Source organism: Loxodonta africana, chromosome 8 (genome assembly GCF_030014295.1).
Source record: "Loxodonta africana isolate mLoxAfr1 chromosome 8, mLoxAfr1.hap2, whole genome shotgun sequence".
NCBI lineage: Eukaryota > Metazoa > Chordata > Mammalia > Proboscidea > Elephantidae > Loxodonta > Loxodonta africana.
The window spans coordinates 90,320,106-90,339,590 of record NC_087349.1 but is presented as its reverse complement, the minus strand read 5'-3'; the positions used below and the strand labels follow the sequence as shown (position 1 = coordinate 90,339,590).

Sequence of the window (19,485 nt, the reverse complement as noted above, 5' to 3'; positions counted from 1 at the left end):
TCCCTCCTCCCTACAGCGTACAGGTGGGTGGGTTCTGCAGCCGGACCATGGGCACCCAATGTTTTTGGTTGTAAGGACTGGGAGGTACCAGTTATCCCTGGACCCCTTTTGTGGGTGGCTGGATTACCTGAGTGGAGCCACCAGCCCTTAGGCCCCTGATTTGGGTAGGGGAGGGCCCTGTTTAATAGGCAAAGCAATGTCAAACATCAAAGACCCACCTCTCCGCCACACAGCTGAAACGGTTGTAGTCTGCCAACAAGGGCCTATTCTCCTGAAATAGGCCTACACAAGTCAATGCAGAGGGGAAAAGTACTCAAAGTCCATGGACCGTTTATGCCCGGACAGGAGCTGCTTCTGGCCTGAGCTCCCCTGGTTAGTGGAGCTGGCAAATTATCTTTTCCCCCAATTGTGAATTTATTCCTTCTCCAGGGCCTGGAGGATGGCTCTGGGCACTCAACAGGGCCTATCTCAGGCCCAGGGGAATCAACAGCCACTGAGGCCAGCATGGGGGCAGGGAGTGCAGTAAAATATACTCAAGTACTTAGCTTTTGCCAAGAGCACAGTTCTTCTCTGGTTCCGGAGGTGTGAGTAGGCTGTGTCGCTGGCTGCTTCTCCCTGAGGAAACTGCAGCCAAACGCTAGTACCAGCCTGCTGCAGCTGCTCCCAAGAATGGTGCCTGAGGGCTCCTAGTGATTCAGATCCAGTAACTCCTCTCTGCTTCTGAACCATCTCTTCCTCCCCTGCCCCTCAGGTCATTTTCTAACCTTGCCTTTGATGTTCAGGGCTCCTAGTTTGTCATAAACATACTCATTCCACTTGTTTTCTCAGGTCTTTGTTGTAAAAGGGCTCGCTGGAAGCATCTGTCTATTCTGCCATCTTGGCCCGCCTCCCACAGGGTTTTCAATGGATGATTTTCAGAAGTAGATCGCCAGGCCTTTCTTCTGAGATGCCTCTGGGCGGACTCAAACTTCCAACCTTTTGGTTAGCAGTCATTAACTGTTTGCACTACCCAAAGACTTCAACACAAACATTACATAGCCCAAAAGCAAACCAGGAATTTATTGACTAATGTAACTGAAATGTCCAAAGGCAGCTCTGTCAGAGGCCATGTCGTCAGGACTCAGTTTCTCTCTCCCCATTTCCAGGCTCCATTTTTTTCAGGGCTCCGTTCTCAGGATCTCTCCGTGGTGGGAAGGCTGCAACAAGCCAGGAGGCTCACTTCCTGTTGAACCCGGTCCAGCAGAAAAGGGGCAGGAGGTCTCCTTCCCAGAATTCTTGTCAAAGTCTATTGTGTTTCATTGGTTCTGAGTTGACCACATGACTACCCTCAACCAATCACAGTGGCCAAGGACATGTGACCCTCCTCAATCAGTCAGCCTTGCATCACAATTCACCTCTAGAATCAGGGGAAGCAGAAAACCTGACAGTGGGAGAGGGAGTGAATCTGGGTGTAATTTCCATAAGAGTGTCAGTGGCTTCTAGACGGCAAAAACGACAGTTACTCACTTTGGGAGTAGAAGTGAAGGGACCGATTAGTCCTGGTTAGGGAGACCCAAAGAACGGTGGAAGAAATACTAAAAAAATAAGAAAGATGGTGACACCATGTGCTAGGCCAAAGGAAAAAAAAAAAAAGAAAATAATGGAATTCAGTAAAATTGTCGTTTGTACTAACAGGGTTTGATGTTACACCTTGGGTGTAAGGCCTCAGCTTCTTGTCTGTACGTAGAGTGAGACCAGGTCAGTGGTTTATCATTGGGAGTATATATCAGAATTACCTGGAAGCTGTTTTCCAGTTACACAGGCCCCAGTATCAGTTCTGTTGTCCACCCTAGTTGAGAGCTATTGGGAAGATCTCCGAGGTCATAATTAGGACAAACAGTCTGAGTCAGATCCACAGTCATCCTTAATCCTCACCCCCTCAGTCTCTGCAGGCGGATACCACTCTTCTGGTGATAAAAATAACATAACAATCCCCCTCAAGCACCTCCCTAAAGGTGTACAAACATAAACTTCTCTGACGGGTGTGCTTTTCATCCACCCAATATCTACGCAGAATCATGGTTCTCAAAGCGTGGTCCACTGGTCTTTGGAGGACCCCAAGACTCTTTCAGCAGTCTAGAATATTAAAATTATTTTTACTAACTGCCTTTTTCACTGGCTGATTCGTGTGGTATCAAAAATAATATTCACATTTTAGACATGAAATTATTGCAATGCCAATATTCTCACTAATATTTTGTTTTGGAAAACAGGATTATTTTTATAAAAATACATTATTTCCACTGACATAATAGGTTTATTGCAGTTATGTGTAAAAGAATAAATATTTTAACTTTTCTCAGTTTTACTTTCTAATAGAGTATATATTAATGGCTAATATATAAAAGGTTGGTGGATCGAATCTACCCAGAGGTGCCTTGGAAAAAAGGCATGGCAATCTACTTCGAAAAAATCAGCCACTGAAAATCACATGGAGCACAGCTCTACTCTGACATACATGAGGTTGCCATGAATCAGGGTCACCACGAGTTAGAATTGACTCAACAGCAACTGTTTTTTTTAACCAATAGCCCAAGTATACAAAAGCTCCCTGGGGTCCTCAGTAATTTTAGAGTATAAAGGGGTTCTGAGACCAAAAAGTTTAAGCATCTCTGGATGAGAGTATAGTGAATGAGATCACTGGGACTATTTTTATGTTTAACTGTCCCTGGCTTTCAGAGCTAACCACCTGCTTACGCAGAGAATGAGCACAAACTACAAAACAGATACCCCCTAGTTATTGCACAGACTAATCTGTGCTATAAAACCCGAGGAAATGGGGTCGATTCAATGTATTCATTGCTGAGAATTTGTTCTTGCTCATTGCTCCCACATCTGTTTCGTCTTTTGAGAAACTCCAGCATGTAACTCCTCTATCAGCCACAAGATGGCAATATTTGCATAGAAAATACTTTAAGCAAGCGTTTCACCTCTAAATCTAAGGACCCTTGGTGGCGCAGTGGTTAAGCTTTCTGCTGCTAACCGAAAGGCTGGCGGTTCTGCTCCGCAGGAAGAAGATGTGGTAGTCTGCTTCCATAAAGATTTGCACCTTGGAAACCCTTGAGGAGCAGTTCTACTCTGTCCCGTCAGGATCAACTCCAGGGTAATGGGTTTTTTTTTTTTTTTTGGTCATTTCTACCTCTAAATTAGCTTTGGTGACACGGTGGTTAAGAGCCATAGCTGCTAACCAAAATGTCAGCAGTTGGAATCCACCAGCCCCTCCTTGGAAACCCTAGTCTGTCCTGCAGGGTCCATATGAGTCAGAATCAACTCAACGGCAACGGGTTCCGATAAAAGCAGACAGAATGATCTCATTTTTACAGCTCAATGTCTTCTACAGCGGTGGCTCTTAACCTTGGCCATTGTTGTTGTTAGGTGTCGTCGGGTTGGTTCCGACTCAGTGACCTTATAGGACAGGGTAGAGCTGCCCCATAGGATTTCTAAGGAGTGGCCAGGGGGTTTGAACCGCTGACCTTTTCATTAGCAGCTGAGCTCTTAACCACTGCGCCACCAGGGCTCCTAACCTTGGCTACACATCAAAATAACCTGGGAGCATCTGAAATCCAGAGGCCCAGGCCTTATTCCAAGAGTTAAATCTGAACCTGTGGGGGTGGGGCCCAGGCATGGGTATTTTTAAAAACTCCCCAGCAGACTGTGCAGCCAAAGTTGAGAGCCATAGTCCTATCAGCTTTGTCTTTCAGAGGCCACCAAATGGTCCCTAAGAAAGACACACTGACTTTTCTTTGTCCCTTCATTAATAGTCTTAATCGTAGCCCAATTAATTGTTTCTTGTCATTTAACTTTGATGGCCCAATTATTTTCTCCTTTGGATTTTTTGTTGATACCATGTGTTTTTACTAATGGAAGACATGCTGATGAAAGGGCCAATTCAGAATATTTGTTATGGATTTACGGATTTTGATACCCATTATCTGGGATCCCTTATGTCCCAGTGGACACTGGACCTAGTAAATCCCACTGATATGAGTCAATGATAAAATTGGTTTAAATTATTTTTTAACTTTATTTCTTGAAAATTTGAAAAACGAGGTAAAACATGAAGGCGTCTGGCAATGACTACACATATATTTTATTCTAGTCTCCTTCTCCTTAGCCATTTTGCTACTCTTCATGAAACTTTTCAAAACATGGTACAATGCGTTCTTCCTTACTGCAAAAGCAGTGCTTACAGCTTAAATAAACACAAGGGATTTTTTTTTTAACCTCAGGAAATTTACCACTACAATGCATTCTCATTACTGCAAAAGCAGTACTTACAGCCCAAATATATAAAACTAAAGGAATCCGAATCTCAGGGAAATTACCACTACTATGTATTCTGGAGCCCTGGTGGTGCAGTGGCTAAGAGCTACGGCTGCTAACCAAAAGGTCGACAGTTCGAATCCACCAGCTGCTTCTTGGAGACCCTATGGGGGCAGTGCTACTTGGTCCTATAGGGTCACTATGCGTTGAAACTGACTAGAAGGCAAGGGAGCAATGTATTCATTATAACAAAAGCAGTACTAACAGCTAAGATGCAGAAACAGCTGCCCTGGAATACTGCAGACCTGCTACATGTGGAAGCAATGATTGAGCCCTAAGATTGAATGTGGGGTAGGAATAAATTATAGGAGTTTGAGCCTCTTGAAAAGTACCACTGCAATGCATTGTTCCTTACTGCAAAGGCACTACTTGCCGTTCAGAAGCTAGAAAAGCAGTCCGAAAAGACTGCAGAGCAAAGACTCAGAGCAGGGAGCCAGTAACACCTGGAAACAGTGAATGGTGTCAGGGAGAAAATGACCACTATGACTGGATGGAGACTGGGGACAGTTTCTTCTTGCGATAAGTACATTCTCACGAGAGCACAGTAATCGAGAAACATAGTAAGGAGGCTTATCTCACAGAAATAAAGGCAAACCGGTCAAAAGTTTACAAAAGTCCAGGAGATAGCACCTAACATAACGCTTATTCTACATACTAGCAAGGCTCCAACTCAGGGCTCTTGAGTTTCACGCATTTCAAAAGACTCCCATCTTGATTCTAAATGTTTTAAAATCAGACTACTGCCTTTGCAAAGAACTCCAGAGGCATAAAACATGGTTGGGGCACCTCATGTCCCACATGTCAACAAAGCGTTAAATTTTAGCCAGTAACCTGGGAAAGCCAAACAACCAGCTGCTGCCCAGTGGATTCCGACTCATGGGTGGCCCTTGTATGTCAGAGTAGAACCGTGCTCCATATGGTTTTCAATGGCTGTCATCTTTTGAAAGTAGATCACCAGGCCTTTCTTCCAAGGCACCTTCAAGTGGACTTGAACCTCCAACCTTCAGTTAACAGCCTAGCATATTAACTGCTGGTACCACCCAAGGACTCCTAATCTGGGGAAAAGGACCAGGAAAAAAAGAGCAAAGCAAATCTCCTAACCAACTCAGGTAGCCATAATCAGCAGAGTTTATTATTTTAAAAATGTTTTCACGGGACTTTTTTATGTGTATGTAGCGGTAGAGAAACAATTCCAGAGTCTAAACAAAGATGGATAAGAGTCTCGGAAATACAAGGAGCTTTAGAGAAGATGGAACAATTGTCCTTCAAAGAAAATGCTCCTCTTAGTGTCTGATAACCTTTATTTCCCTGCCTGGTCTTTAATCTAAACCAGGTTCTCGCCTTCTGGCTGCCCCTTAGAATCATCTGAGGAGCCTGGGCCTCACCCATGGAGACTCTGATTCAATTGGTCAGGCGGGCCACAACATCGGTGTGTTTTTGTTTTTTTTTAATTGTGCTTTAAGTGAGAGTTTACAATTCAAGTCAGTTTCTCTTGCAAAAACCTGTACACACATTGTTATGTGACCCTAGTTGCTCTCCCTATAATGTGACAGTACACTCCCCCTCTCCACCCTGTATTTCCCGTGTCCATTCAACCAGCTCCTGTCCCCGTCTGCCTTCTCATCTCACCTCCAGACAGGAGCTGCCACAGTCTCATGCAGCTCCTTGAGCTAAGAAGCACACTTCTCGCCAGTATAATCGTCCAGTCTAATCTTTGTCTGAAGAGTTGGCTTTGGGAATGGTTTTGGTTCTGGACTAACAGAGAGTCCGGAGGCCATGTCCTCTGGGGTCCCTTCAGTCCCAGTCAGACCATTAAGCCTGGTCTTTTTGCTAGAATTTGAGTTCTGCATCCCACTTTTTTCTTGCCCCATCAGGGATTCTCTGTTGTGTTCCCTGTCAGGGCAGTTATTGGTGGTAACCAGGTATCATCTAGTTCTTCCAGTCTCAGGCTGATGTAGTCTGATTTAAGTGGCCCTTTTTTTCTCTTTGGCTCATATTTTCCTTGTGTCTTTGGTGCTTTTCATTCTCCTTTGCTCCACGTGGGCTGAGATCAATTGATGCATCTTAGATGGCCGCTTGCTAGCTTTTAAGACCCCAGATGCCGCTCCATTGGTGTTTTTTAATAAAGCTCCCAGTATGATTCTAACCTGCAGCCAGTTTGAGAGCCACCAACCTAACCAAATCAGCTGTCTCTCAAACTGCATGACAAATCGCACACCATTCAGGGATTCTGACATAAAACAACGCTTGGTAAAACCTAGTTTCCTGAGCAAATGTAATCTAAGTTCGAATCCATTCTTGTGGCATTATATATGATTCCATTTCATGATTGTGAAGTGAGTGTGGCAGGCAGAAGCCGGAGGATCACAGTCATTACTGCACCTGTCACTTTTCCTAGCTCCGTTATGTTCATCTTCATTTATCCTTGACTCCCAAGAAAAGTCTGGTTATGTCAGTTACATATTATTTCCCAGGGACCTCCTGTGGAGAAAATCTACAGGTTTTCCAGACCTGGTAAAGTGAGCGTATCTTTTTCAGCTCCTGGGCGCTTTTCACATTAACAATTCTGGCTCTTTCTTCAGCATATGAATGCAACGTCTCAGCTCAGTGGCAGGCAGCGGGCAATGCTGTTCTGAATCACCTGCCCTCGGTGAACCACAGAGCCTCCCCACCCTCCAGGGCCCAGACTCACCCCAACCCCCCAAAATGGCACACTTGCAGGGGTCCATTCAGGAAAAGGCTTATCTCATCATCTTGCATCAATCCCAATCATTACCTTTGAACGTGGCAATTTACACAGGCAATTAGAACAATGCTAATGGGTCAAGTGCTCATTGACAGGTTGGAGGTTCAAGCCCACCCAGAGGCTGCTTGGAAGAAGAGCCTGGTGATCTACTTCTGAAAAATCAGCCACTGAAAACCCTATGGAGCACAGTTCTACATTGAAACACATGAGTGGGAGTCGATGGCCACTGGAAACACACACACACACACACACGCATGGCACCATTGCTATGCCCCAGGCTGTTTCATCACAACTTGCCTTGGTTAGTTTCTGTTTGCCGCATGCCCCGTGCTCCCAAATTCATTCTCCATCCTGCTTTGTGCAGGTGGTGGGGAGGGTGATGCCTGTGGACTATGTCCTCCGTGCTCCTTTGCTCTCTGCATTCCAGTGGGGTTTGGCTGATGGGAGGCACAGACAGGAGATCCAAGGGCAGGAGGAAAGAGAAGTGAGGGAATTTCTTCCCCTGCCCCTTCTGTCTTGGGTGGTGTAGCAGTTCAGTGGCTCAACACTGGTTCACTGCGTGTGATCTCTCCTATGCAGTACCCACTCCTGTGTGAGACCGCCTCTTGTGGGATCCCCCTCCTGTGTGAATGCCCCTCTTCTAGAAGCCCCCTTCCTGTGGGAGCCCCCTCCTGTAAAAGACCCCCTCCTGTGAGAGCCTCCTTCTGTGGGAGTCTCCTCCTGTGGGAGCCCTCCTCCTGTATGAGCCCTCCTTATGTGGGAGCCCCCTCCTGTGTGTGCCTTCTCCCATGGGAGCCCCCTCCCCAGCTCCCATCAGGCTCCTGTAAACTCTAGTGTCCTCTCCTGGTCCTTTCAGCACTTGGGTGCTAACAGCCTCCTGCCATTGTCAGCCCCTGGGAAAGATCCCTTACTAAATTAAATTCTCTTCAAAATCTCAACTGAAACAGTCTTCCTTTTCCTGCTGGGGGCCCCTGGCTGCTAGGACACCTTCTATGCTAACTGCCATCTGAATTCGGTTTTGACTTTTCAATTATTCACACTGGAGTCATGTAGGCATAACTGTATGCCTCAAAGATCTTAAAGATAGCCTCTAATTACCGGTTTACTTTAAAGCGGCTTTTTCTATATGAAAGGAGACTGGCTGGTGCAAAGTGGTTAAGTGCTCCGCAGCTACCCGAAAGGTCGATGGTTCCAACCTACCAACCGCTCTGTGGGAGAGAGCTGTGGTAGTCTGCTTTTGTAAGGACTACTATGGGGCAGCTCTACTCTGTCCTATAGTGTCGCCATGAGTCGGAATTGATGCAATGGCAATGGATTTCTTGGGGTGGGGGAGAGGGGCCTGTGTTCTATATGAGCCTCCATAATGTTCTAGACATGTCTGAAATTCTAGCAAGCCTGGTGCCTCAGTTCCCTCTTCCGCAAAACCAAGGGGCACAAAGATGGTCTCCAGATTCGGAGGTTCCCCCCTCCTCCAGCAGGAGCAGCACAGGGAGAACAGGATGGGAGACAGGAACACACCTTTTAGGCGTGTATGAGAACACTGTTCTTTAGAGAGAACTTCAAGCAATTCATTCAACGAGTGTGTTACTGAGCTCCTGATGTGCTGGGCTTTGGAGTTAAAAAACAAGCTGAGCCGAGATTTCTGTCTCAAACTGATCAAGGCCACAGGGAAGGAAGACAGAAGCAACTAACCCGCAGGGTCTCAAACTTGAACTTGCATCAGAATCGTCTGGAGGGTTGGCTAAAGCACAGGTTGCCAGATGTCCCCCCCGCCCCCCCCTCCAGTTTCTGATTCAGCAGGTTTGGGGTGGGGCCCGAGGGTCTGCATATCTAACAAGTTTTTGATCCTTGAGGACCACACTTGGAGAACCATTGCTGTAAATCACTACCTAGGACACAGCATGCTAGCCTATCCTTATCCTAAAGATCATGTGCAAACCTCTGGCAGTTGTGAGACGGCAGCAATTCCTCTCAGGTGGGTGAGGAAGGGCGAGTTCCAGCAGGCTTTGTCGAAGAGAAAGCTCTCCACCGGACTTTAAAGGGGAGCAGCAGCGCTGATCACAATGGGTGGGGGCAGGGCACTTCCCGCAGCAGCCACGGAGGAGGAGGGGGGAGAGGGCGCGAAAACACAGTTTTAAAAAAGGGACCACAGGCCTGAAAGGGAGGCCAGCGGAGGGGTTACATTGGAGAAGGTGCAGACCCCGGCTGTAACCTCTCGAGTCCCACGTCCCTTCGCAGCCTTGTGACCCACCTTCTCCCCACAGACAGCTGCTGCCCTTGGCTTTTTGGGAGACAGTCCAACAGATGGCACCTGTCCTCACCTATGTCCTACACTGTGCTATGATTACCCTCTTCTGGTCCCAACTTTTCAGGGATAGGTAGTGGTTCACTGGTGGAATTCTTGCCTTCCATGTGGAAGACCCAGGTTCAATTCCTGGCCAGTGAACCTCGTGGGCAGCCACCACCCATCTGTCAGTGGGGGCTAAAGGTGCTGCTATGACGGTGAGCAGGTTTCCATGGAGCTTCCAGACTAGGAGAGACTAGGAAGAAAGCCCTGGCAATCTACTTTCAAAAATCAGCCAATGAAAAACCTATGGATCACGACCATCCAGTCCACACTGATCGTGGGACGGCACAGGGCCAGGCAGTGTTTGGTTCCACCGTGCGTGGGGTCACCATGAGTCAGGGCCAACTCAATCGCAGCTAACAACAACCTCAACCTTTAGTTAAAGGCTGCTGAACACAGACTCTGTTAATGATTAAAAAACCAAAAACCCACTGCTGTTGAGTGGATTCTGACTCATGCTTGGTTCCGTGGTATAATGGTGAGCACTCTGGACTCTGAATCCAGCCATCTGAGTCCAAGTCTCAGTGGGACCTTTCCCTTTCGTCCAAATCTGTTAAGGATACTATGGAGAAATGAAGGAGAAAGGATGTTATCAGCACAGGGAAGTGGCCAGGTTCCTGCCCAGACTGACTCAAGGAGGGGCGTGAGCCTCTGCTGTCCCCAGGAGTCACCAGAGATGCTGCGATACGAGGAATGACACCAGAGGTCAGGGGACTGGGGACTTTTATGTTTCACTTACTCCCAGGATGGTGCTCAGCTACCTAAAGGTTGGCTGTTTGAACCCACCCAGGGGCACCATGGGGGGAAGGCCTGGCAATCTGCTCCCATAAAGATTACAGCAAAGAAAACCCTATGGAGCAGTTCTATTCTGTAACACATAGGGTTACCATGAGTTGAAATCGACTCAATGGCAACAAGTTTGTTTTTTTTGTTTTTCCAAGACACAATAAATCAATGTGATGCTGGTCAAAGATCTGCCTAAATAGCGGAAATATTAAAACCAGGTGAAGTAGACCATCATACACATGAGTGTTTGGAACTGGTGTTGTGTGTGATACATTAAGTACAGAAGATGTTTTACTCAGAGGTTTGCTTGAAAATATGGACGTTGAAGACCTAAAGCATTCTTTTTTCTTATTTAATTTTTTTTGAATAGGATAATACACTGCTCACAGTTCAAAAATCAAAGAGTATAAAATACTAACAGGGAACAGCTTCTGCACACGTACCCCTTAGGCACCCACCTCCCCTCCCCCAGGCTGACATTAGTTCTTGTATCTTTCTAGGTATATTTAATGATTTTGGAAGAAAAAACATAGATAAAATACTTTTTCTTCTATTTTACATAAATGACACCGTACTACACATATTATATTGCAAGTTCCGTTTTTCATTTAATAACTCCAGAGGTCTTTCCATATCAGCCCGTATGGAATGTTATCATTCTTTTCTGTGGCTGCATAATACTCCTTAGCTCGGATGTACCATAATTTATTTAAGCAGTTCCCTTCTTGGTAGGCATTTGGGTTGCTTTCTAACTTTTGCTACTATAAAAAATAGCGAAATGAATAAACTGGTAAGATATAATATATTCTCAAAATGTGCTTTTCGTATATCAAGAGTATAGGTGATTTTCCCTTAGTAAAACGTAAACGCAACTTAATACGGCAAACCAGACGTATTTAATAAAAATGCGCTGTTGAGAATATTGTCGCTACCTATCTTTGATTAAGTAGTGTATACTTTATAAGAAAGTTTATTCTAACTAGCGGCAGCAGCGTATTTTCAAAAACACATCATGCAAATGTTGAGTGATTTTTAGCATCAGTTGACTTAGGATGGTCAAAACCAATGGTGTTTATTTAAAGCAATAAGGCTATTTGTGAAGGGCAGAGCTAGCTCCTGCTGCTTAGTAGATTTAAAAACTTCTGAACTTGAACTTGGACATCGGATGTCCTGGTTTGATTCCTAACTCTGCCCTTGTGACCCGCTCAATAAAATAGGCAGGATGATTCCTGCCCTATGGACTTCACAAAGTTGTCATGATGATAAAATTGGAAATCGTTTCACACATGTGAAATCCCTTTATGAGCTATAAATGTCTGTGCCAAAGTTAAACAATGTTGTTATCTTACTTTGCTTATAGTGCCGTTTTTGAAGGTCAGTAGATGATCCGTCATGGAATAAATTCTGAAATATGTTTCATAAAAAAATTACACTGGGCATGACCATTTTAATCAAACACACCAAATGGTGGCCCTTGTATGTTAGAATGCTTCTTAAATCAATTAAATGAATAATCAGAAAGGAAATAGATGGCTATTGGCTAAGCTACCACAATTGCTTTTTATTTTTATTGTCACCTTTTCCATCTCCCCGCCTCATCTACAGTTATTAAAATCAAGTTCACTGCTAACAATCTTGACAGGAGATAAATCTGGAAACCACTCCAATCTGATGGAGTAGGTAATATCTTTTTGCCAATTAACACTGTTAATATTCTTGGATGCAATGGTAACACAGTCTCTCTGGACTCATCTGGAAATGATCAATAAACCAAATGGATGAACCAAGTTTAAGTACTCTGGAAAATAAAATGCTGATTGGCCTGGATTTGAGAAATACTAGGAAACCTACCCATCTCACTCATTAAAACCTTCAAGATGCACTATTAACGAACGAAGCAGACAGGCACTCCCAGCAATTCTCAGTCATTCTGTTCAAGTTTGTCACCTCTTTTCTAGTCCCTGCCTCCATGGCAACAGTCTACTGACCTGCCCTGAAGGGAAATAGAATCTCTGCCAAGACTCAGACTTTTAATAATTCTACTTGTCAATACAGGTCAGAAGGAAATGAATGGATAGGTACCAAGTTACTTAACAAACCTAGTAACAAAATGAGCTGCCTCCAGCAAGTGAACAGGCCCAGTGCTCAGTGTCCCCCAGGAAAGCTCAACATTCTATCATTAGTGTCCACGAAAGCCACCAATACCTGCCCATCAAAACCGTCACGGAGCTCAGACCTCATCCTTCAATATTTTATGGATTTACCTTTTCCCAAAAAGGGAAAAACGTTCTGGGTGGCTCATTCGAAGTGATTGTTAATCCAATTATTCATTTCCTCTAAAATTTAACTGTTATAAATAAATAAAAACAACCTAGAGGAAAGAATGCATTCTGTTTCACAAGGTTCCAGAAATATCTGTTTCTATTGTCTAAGCTCCCTGCTGGGAAGACAAGGATCGAGAAATATCAATTCCAATACCCAGGATCTAAACTCTCAACCCACACACAGACGGGACACTCTTTCTATTCACCTCTTTTCCTTAAAATGTTCTATTGTGTAGCCTGCAGTTTGGAACAGATTGCCTTTTTTGGTGGCACTGCTCTCTGATTCAAAAATACAAACACTGTTTCAGAGATTTATTTTACAATTCATCTTCTGATTTGTCACGGCTGGCAAGGTCAGCTTCCAGATTTTCTCTTCTAAATTACTTTTGAACAAGTTTTGCAAACAGACGAAGGGATGGCTTTCGTCTTGAACCTGAACAATCTCTGAAAGTTGGGACGCAAGTCCTCTCTCTGCTGTTTAAAGGTAAACAATCAGAATCCCCACCATTTCCCAAATCAATTATTTGAAAAAAAGTAAACAGGTGCTTCAGAAACACTGGAGTTATAAAAAGAAAATGGCAAATTATTTTTTAATAGGCCAGCTGCTCAGCTGATGTGATTCCAGGGAAGGTCCCTTCTAGGCTTTAAAGCTCAATTAGCAAATCAATTAAGATCATCTCCCTCTCTTGCCAACAGGACCACATTGCTGCCCTCTGCCCTCCTCCCCACGTCAGTGCTTTCCAGAGTATCCCCACCACCGATGACAAATAAGTCCATCAACCTGAAGCTCCTTCGCTTTTCCACTAAAGGTGGACGGCGGATGCGTGCATGTGCGGCAGGGTGGGGAGGAGGCATTCCAGCTTAATTAAGGATTAGCAACCACTCAGAAGGAGCAGAGCTGGCCCTTCAGCCTGCTTATTTGTATCTGTCTCCTGTCCTTTTTTTTTTTTTTTTCCTGTCCTAGCTTGCTTGAGAAGCTGGGCTCAGCATGGGCTCAGTGGGGCCTGAACGGTGAGGTTGGCTGTCAGTTTCTTTCAGTGGGAAACAGATAGGGCCAGGCAAAGCAAATGGTCCCTAAAGGGGCACAACCAAAAAAAATCTGCTAGCAAATTGTGGGTGTGCCTTCCCAGTAAATAGTCAGCATCTTCCTGGAGAGGAAAATCAGACCTCCATCACCACACCTTGCAGTGGCCCATCCATCTCCCACATTTACCCAGTTATGGATTCTCTAATCCTCGGCCGGGCATAATCACTCTTCATCTGGGGCCCAAGGACAGTCTGTCTTTCTAGGCTTCCCGGATAGCTCCCTACTCTCCATTAAGCCGGTATCACCACTAATGTTCCCATATCTGTCGGTAGAATCTGTTATCTGGGTAAGACCACCTTCAGAAGACAGCTGATCTATGGAATCATGGACAGTCTCCTAGTCCTAAAGGAAGTCAATATAAATCCCATCTATTTGGCTAGTTGGGTGGAACTGTACGTGGAGCCAGTAATTGTTCAAATAGTAATTAATGTCCAGTGACTTTTTCCAAATACTAATGGCATAATCAATAATAATAATTACTTGTTGAAGTCTTGGCCCTGTTACTATCTGACTGTATGACTCTGGACAAATCATTGGACATTTCTGGGCCTCGGTTTCTTCATCTGTAAAACGATGGGGTTGAACTGGAAGATTTCTAAGGTCTGTTTCAGCACTAAAATTCTAGGGTTCTTTGGGTGGGATGCGTCTTCTCCAAGATTTCAGCAAATCACACACACAATTAATCACACAGTTACGAACCACAGATCAAAAATAAGACGGCTTCGTGCACACGAGTGGCTTACCTTTTCCACCGCCGTGTGTTCGTCATTTGCGACACTTGTTTTCCTTGATTCGTTTTTAGACCGGCTCAGCCTTCTGGATACTTTTTCTCTGAGTAAAGTGGCATATCCGATGTGCTCATAAATGGGGTTCGTTGTCATTTTTGAAATGTATTCAGAAGCCTTTGTTTCTATGTACAGTGTTATCAACCCATCTGTTACCAGGTCATGAATGGATTCAAACCTCTTCTCTCCCACAAAGTGTTTCCCATCATAGAAGAGCCTGTAGTTTAATGTCTGGTTCCCGAACCTGCTCCAGAGAGAAGGAAAGATTGCAACAGTGCTAGAAATAGTAATTTTTAAAATAACAATAAAAGGTAGCATGTCCTGGAGGCCAGGCACGGGGCCAAGCACTTTACATGTTGTTTTTATGTTTCTTTTTCATTTATTTGTCCTAGAGACCTTTGAGAGGGGCACGATTAGTATCCCTGTTTTACAGCTGGGGAACTGAGGTTTGAAGAGATGGGGGTACTACCTGCTTCAGGTTATACTCCTGGAAAGAGGCAGAGGAGGGATTTGACCCCAGGCAGTCCTATGTTTATTTGATAATGATTATTTGATCCCAGCAATCCCTAAGACTATTGGGTCATTATCATTCTCACTTGTAAAATGTGAATAGCCAGAAGGGTAGAGTATGATTTACAAATACCTTGCATATAAACCGGAGCCCTGGTTGCAGTGGTTAAGAGCTTGGCTTCCAATCAAAAGGTCAGCAGTTCAAATCTACCAACTCTTCCTTGGAAACCCTGTGGGGCAGCTCTACACTGTCCTATAGGGTCCCCGTGAGTCGGAATTGGCTCGATGGCAAAGGGTTTGTTTTTGGTTTTGCTTAAACCCTGGTGGCGTAGTGGTTAAGTGCTACCGCTGCTAACCATAAAGGTTGGCAGTTCAAATCCACCTGGCGCTTCTTGGAAACTCTATGGGGCAGCTCTACCCTGTCCTATAGGGTTGCTATGAGTCGGAATCGACTCGATGGCAACAGGTTTGGCTTAATTTCCTTATGAGAACTAGCCATCCCCATCTGCCCTCTGCCCTGTACCTGGCAAGTACCTCAGCACCACTGCCTCTGATGTCCCCTTAGTATTACCTCTTTGACCCCTGTCAGCAGAACACTCCACGCCTCCCACCCAGCTGGCGCAGCTGCAGGGGGCAAAGCGGGAAAACCTGTACTAAACTCCCTGCTTGAGCTGCCATTTTGAGTCCCAGCAACCTAACCTCTATGGTCTCTCCATTTAGGCGCTTGCTCTCCCCTCTCCACTGTGGTCCTACACATTGCATAGCCCTGTTTGGCTCCCTGCTGGGACGACCAGTGCCTGCTGCTTGGGCACTGGGAGACAGGAAAATACTTTGCATACCCAGAGCACTTGATATAGCTTCTGAAATACTGTTTCATAATTATATCATGTAAGATGTGTTCTATACATTCCCAGCTACAACCTGGAAAGTATCTTTCCACTGTCCCAATATCGAGATATAGTGCATTGAACACCCCTTTGTGGGCTGGCCTGGGAAGTTTCCATTTATATCATTCCTTCTATGGAGAACTGCCTTCCCAATTCCAAAGGAATTTTTGGATTCCCAAGTGAACTTTTGGAAGAGGATTTGACTCTGAAATTGGATACCTTCTCCAAACCTTACTGGATTGCCACGAGGGCCAAACAAAATCACATAATTGATCAAGGTTGGGAAAGTGTGGTAAATGCTTTTGGGTATTGTGATTTTCTGCTAAAAGGCTTGGGAGAACCCTGCTCTGATGGCCCACTGGCATGGAGCATCGTAACTGTCATTCCGAGCTCTTTGGGTCAAAGTGATCCCTGAGAGGACCCTATACACAAACTGGTCGTCTTGCCAGGCACACACAACGTGAGGTGAAGAACTTTGACAAGGCTGCCAGAAATTAACTGAGCCAGAGATGTTTCTCCCTCAATTAGCTCCACGTTTCAGGCAGAGGCAGTTAATGGGAACGCTGACTTTCCAGCTAATTCTCCAGTTACTCGGTGTCCATAAAAGGAGCCTCCGGCTCCACACAGACATCTGTTGGTGAGGATATGTATACAGCCCCTGATATGCGGCTGGTGCTTAGTAAACAAAATGAAAATAAAAAATAAGCAAAGTCACTAGGAAAGCAATTAAGACAATGAATGAAAGCCAGCTCACCTTAGAGCTAAGGTGTAGCATCCCGGCTGCCGCTGGCTTTCTCTAAGAATGTAGGCACCCTCCACACCTCCTAGAAGCTCGTCAGCCTTCTCCCGAGAGATGATTCCATGGAACCTGTGGGGAGATAAGACCATGGTTGTCTGAACAAACCACATACAAAGTGTGAAGATAAAAGAAGACCACTCTTCTGAGAATAGGAAAGGCTATTCATTCAGAGCTTGCTATAGCAAGGGAGTCAGCCACCATACTTGCGTTTGGCAGAGACTCAAGGGGAGGTGGGGCAGTGGGAAAGCTTTACCGTGGGAAAAGGGACAGCTTCAGCTGTGCCCCGATTGGAGGCTGTTGGCAGGAGAAACCTGGAGGTGGGTAAACCAGAAGAGTGGCATCCTAAGTGGTTAGTTAGGGGAGAATATTTGTTTTTTTCCTGTTGGTCCTAATTGGAAGTAGGGACAAAAATTAGAGACTCTAGCCATCACTGAGTCCTGGCCGTTTAGGGCTGATTACTATAGAGGCTATGGTTTGGCTTCCTGGGCTGGTTACTGCAGAGGCTGTGGGCCAGAGTACTATTGTCACATATGGACTGGACACACTCCATTTGTGTATTGAGTCTCTCAAAAGTATGGGCTACAAAAAACTAGGCAAAAAGGGTGGTGGGGCCACTCAGCATCTACAGCCCCCAATTGGATGAAGAGAGTGACAACTACTACATGTCTTGAATAGGGACATGGAACCATCTCTCAGCATACTCCTCAGCAGGTAAGTGTTCACATAGGTAAACTGAAAGGAAGAACACCAGTCCACTTAGCTTTCCGCTATTGTGTTTGCTCTCATGCTGAAAATTAAAGTCAACACAAAAGCCAGGTAATGGCTCCTTTTTTTAACAAAAGAGCAATTACCAATTTAGCTCCCAGCTCAAACACTGAGAACTAGGTATTATCCTGATTGCAAATGAACATATATTCATTATCAACCTGCTTCCTTCAGGTGCAGGGTGTTTTTATTTTTAGAGGCTCATTCTTCAGAAAGAATAATTATAATCAACATTCTTCCATTTCTTTAAATTTTGAGAGCAATAGCTTAGGGGTATGTCTGAAAAAATGTACCTATTTTTTTTTTCAATATGGTTTATTTTCTTTTTCTCCAATAAAGGTAATACATGCTCATGTAGAAAACACAGTATGTCCTGAGGGATTGCGGGCTTGGCCCACAGCCATTTTGCCTGGACAGTGGGTGACTGAGGCCTGAAATGTGGTGGACAGGGACTTTAGGGAGGAAGAGGGTGAAGTGAGAGTTTGGGTCAGGGGACCAGCTCACTTTCCCTGTTGCCTTCAAGCAAAGACAACTGCTCAGCCCCATTCCTGTAGATGTGGTTGGTCAATCAACGCTTCAAAGGGAGGTGGAGGATCTGGGTTGGAGGCTAAGGCCAATTCTGAAGGTCCTGGAAGAGGGAGCTATAGCCCCTTTCTAAGATTACCCTTATAATCTTGGAGAATTTACGGGAATAAATTATTTAAAAAATTTCCAGACAGAAAATAACTTCTTTACCTTCTCTGAAGGAGGAGGAAGGAAAGGAGGTCAGCTAGACAAAGAGCTCCCCCCACCCTCCATGCCCCCCACCCAGGAGTGCAGAGATGAGGTTACAGGAGAAATGTAGCAGGATATTTTGAAAAAAATATAATCACAATATTTATTTTCTAATTCCCTTCTAGCCTTAAAAACAGATCTTGAACGCTGAAGTTTTTATCTTAGAGGAGGAAGAGCAGAAAAGGCTGTGGCTCTGAATTTCAAAATTGGCTCTTAAAAGTCTAAGGGAGTGATAGCTTGGGAGAAAAGGGTTCCTCTGGCTTCCCAAATCTTGCTTTTAAATGCTGAGAGCTAAAGCCTGGAGGTCTTGGAGCAGGGCTTTCTGGAGTGAGGATGAATGTACCATGAAATAAGAGCAAATTTTCTGCCCAAAAGGAGCCAGGGTCTCCAGTTGGTGAGGGGGTAGATTTGGCAGGGTTTTGGCCAGAGCCCAGACACAGTGGGCCTACATGGACCCCACACAGCATCAGGTGTGGTGCTGGGACCTGTGGATCACCTTATGGGGGCTCTGGAGCAGAAGCATTTGGGACTTTGTTTCAGAGCGTGGCCAATGGACCCTATGAATTATGTAGGGGAGCCTCCTGTGTGCTTGAGGTTGGGGCAGGAGAGGGCTGACAGAAGGCCTGGGCAGACAGGGTCCTGAGTGAGTGTGTGTGTGGTGGGAGGGACGTGGAGGGGAGTAGGGAGTGCAGAAGGCATCAGGAAGCTCCCACTTGAGAGTCAGAAAGGATGAAAGCTGGTGCCAGGAGTAGCTTGAAGCTGGGATGCTCAGGATACAACCTGACTATGGGTCTGGCCAGGCCAGGCCAGGGCAGGGGGAGACCACAGCAGGGTTAAAGCTGACAGGGTACACTTCACAGAGGTCAGGGAGACAGACTCTGAGAAGGCACAGGGACCTAAGGCCCCTGCCCCAGCTCACTCCGGGGGAAGAAGGGTGGGAGAAGGGAAGGAGGATCCCGAACAAGCAGTTAACCTAAAACTGGCTGTTTTAAATCCCTCAAATTGGCAATTTTAAGAGACAGACAGCAGCAGAAACAGAGGGTCAAGAATTAAGTTAAATTTAATTGTACAAAAGAAGAAAATTACAGTTTTATGCACCTGAAGACCTAGTTGGTGGGACATTGTCCCCTTAATGGATGGTTGTTTTAAAAAGTCTAGCTATCTAAGTTGTATATATCTTACGATCGAAACTTTGTAAAAAGAAAGCACTCACAGACAAAATGTTGGAGGGAAACTGATGAAGCCAAAAAGCTAAGGATGATTCTCTTTCCTAGTGTGACTATAGGGCCTTTCCCCCTCAATTTTCCTGTATT

General features: G+C 45.2%; 1 protein-coding gene across 2 annotated transcripts in view; it reads right to left on the bottom strand.

Annotated features, from left to right (window-relative positions):
• CHN2 (chimerin 2) overlaps positions 1-19,485 on the bottom strand; it is a 363,690-nt gene that overhangs the window by 131,050 nt on the left and 213,155 nt on the right. For both annotated transcript variants that reach the window (XM_003407040.4, XM_064290106.1), the window contains 2 exons: positions 16,589-16,702; positions 14,396-14,681 (listed from right to left, as the gene is read on the bottom strand). In XM_003407040.4, coding sequence (XP_003407088.2) covers positions 14,396-14,681; positions 16,589-16,702 — 400 coding nt within the window. The remainder of the gene's footprint in view (positions 1-14,395; positions 14,682-16,588; positions 16,703-19,485) is intronic.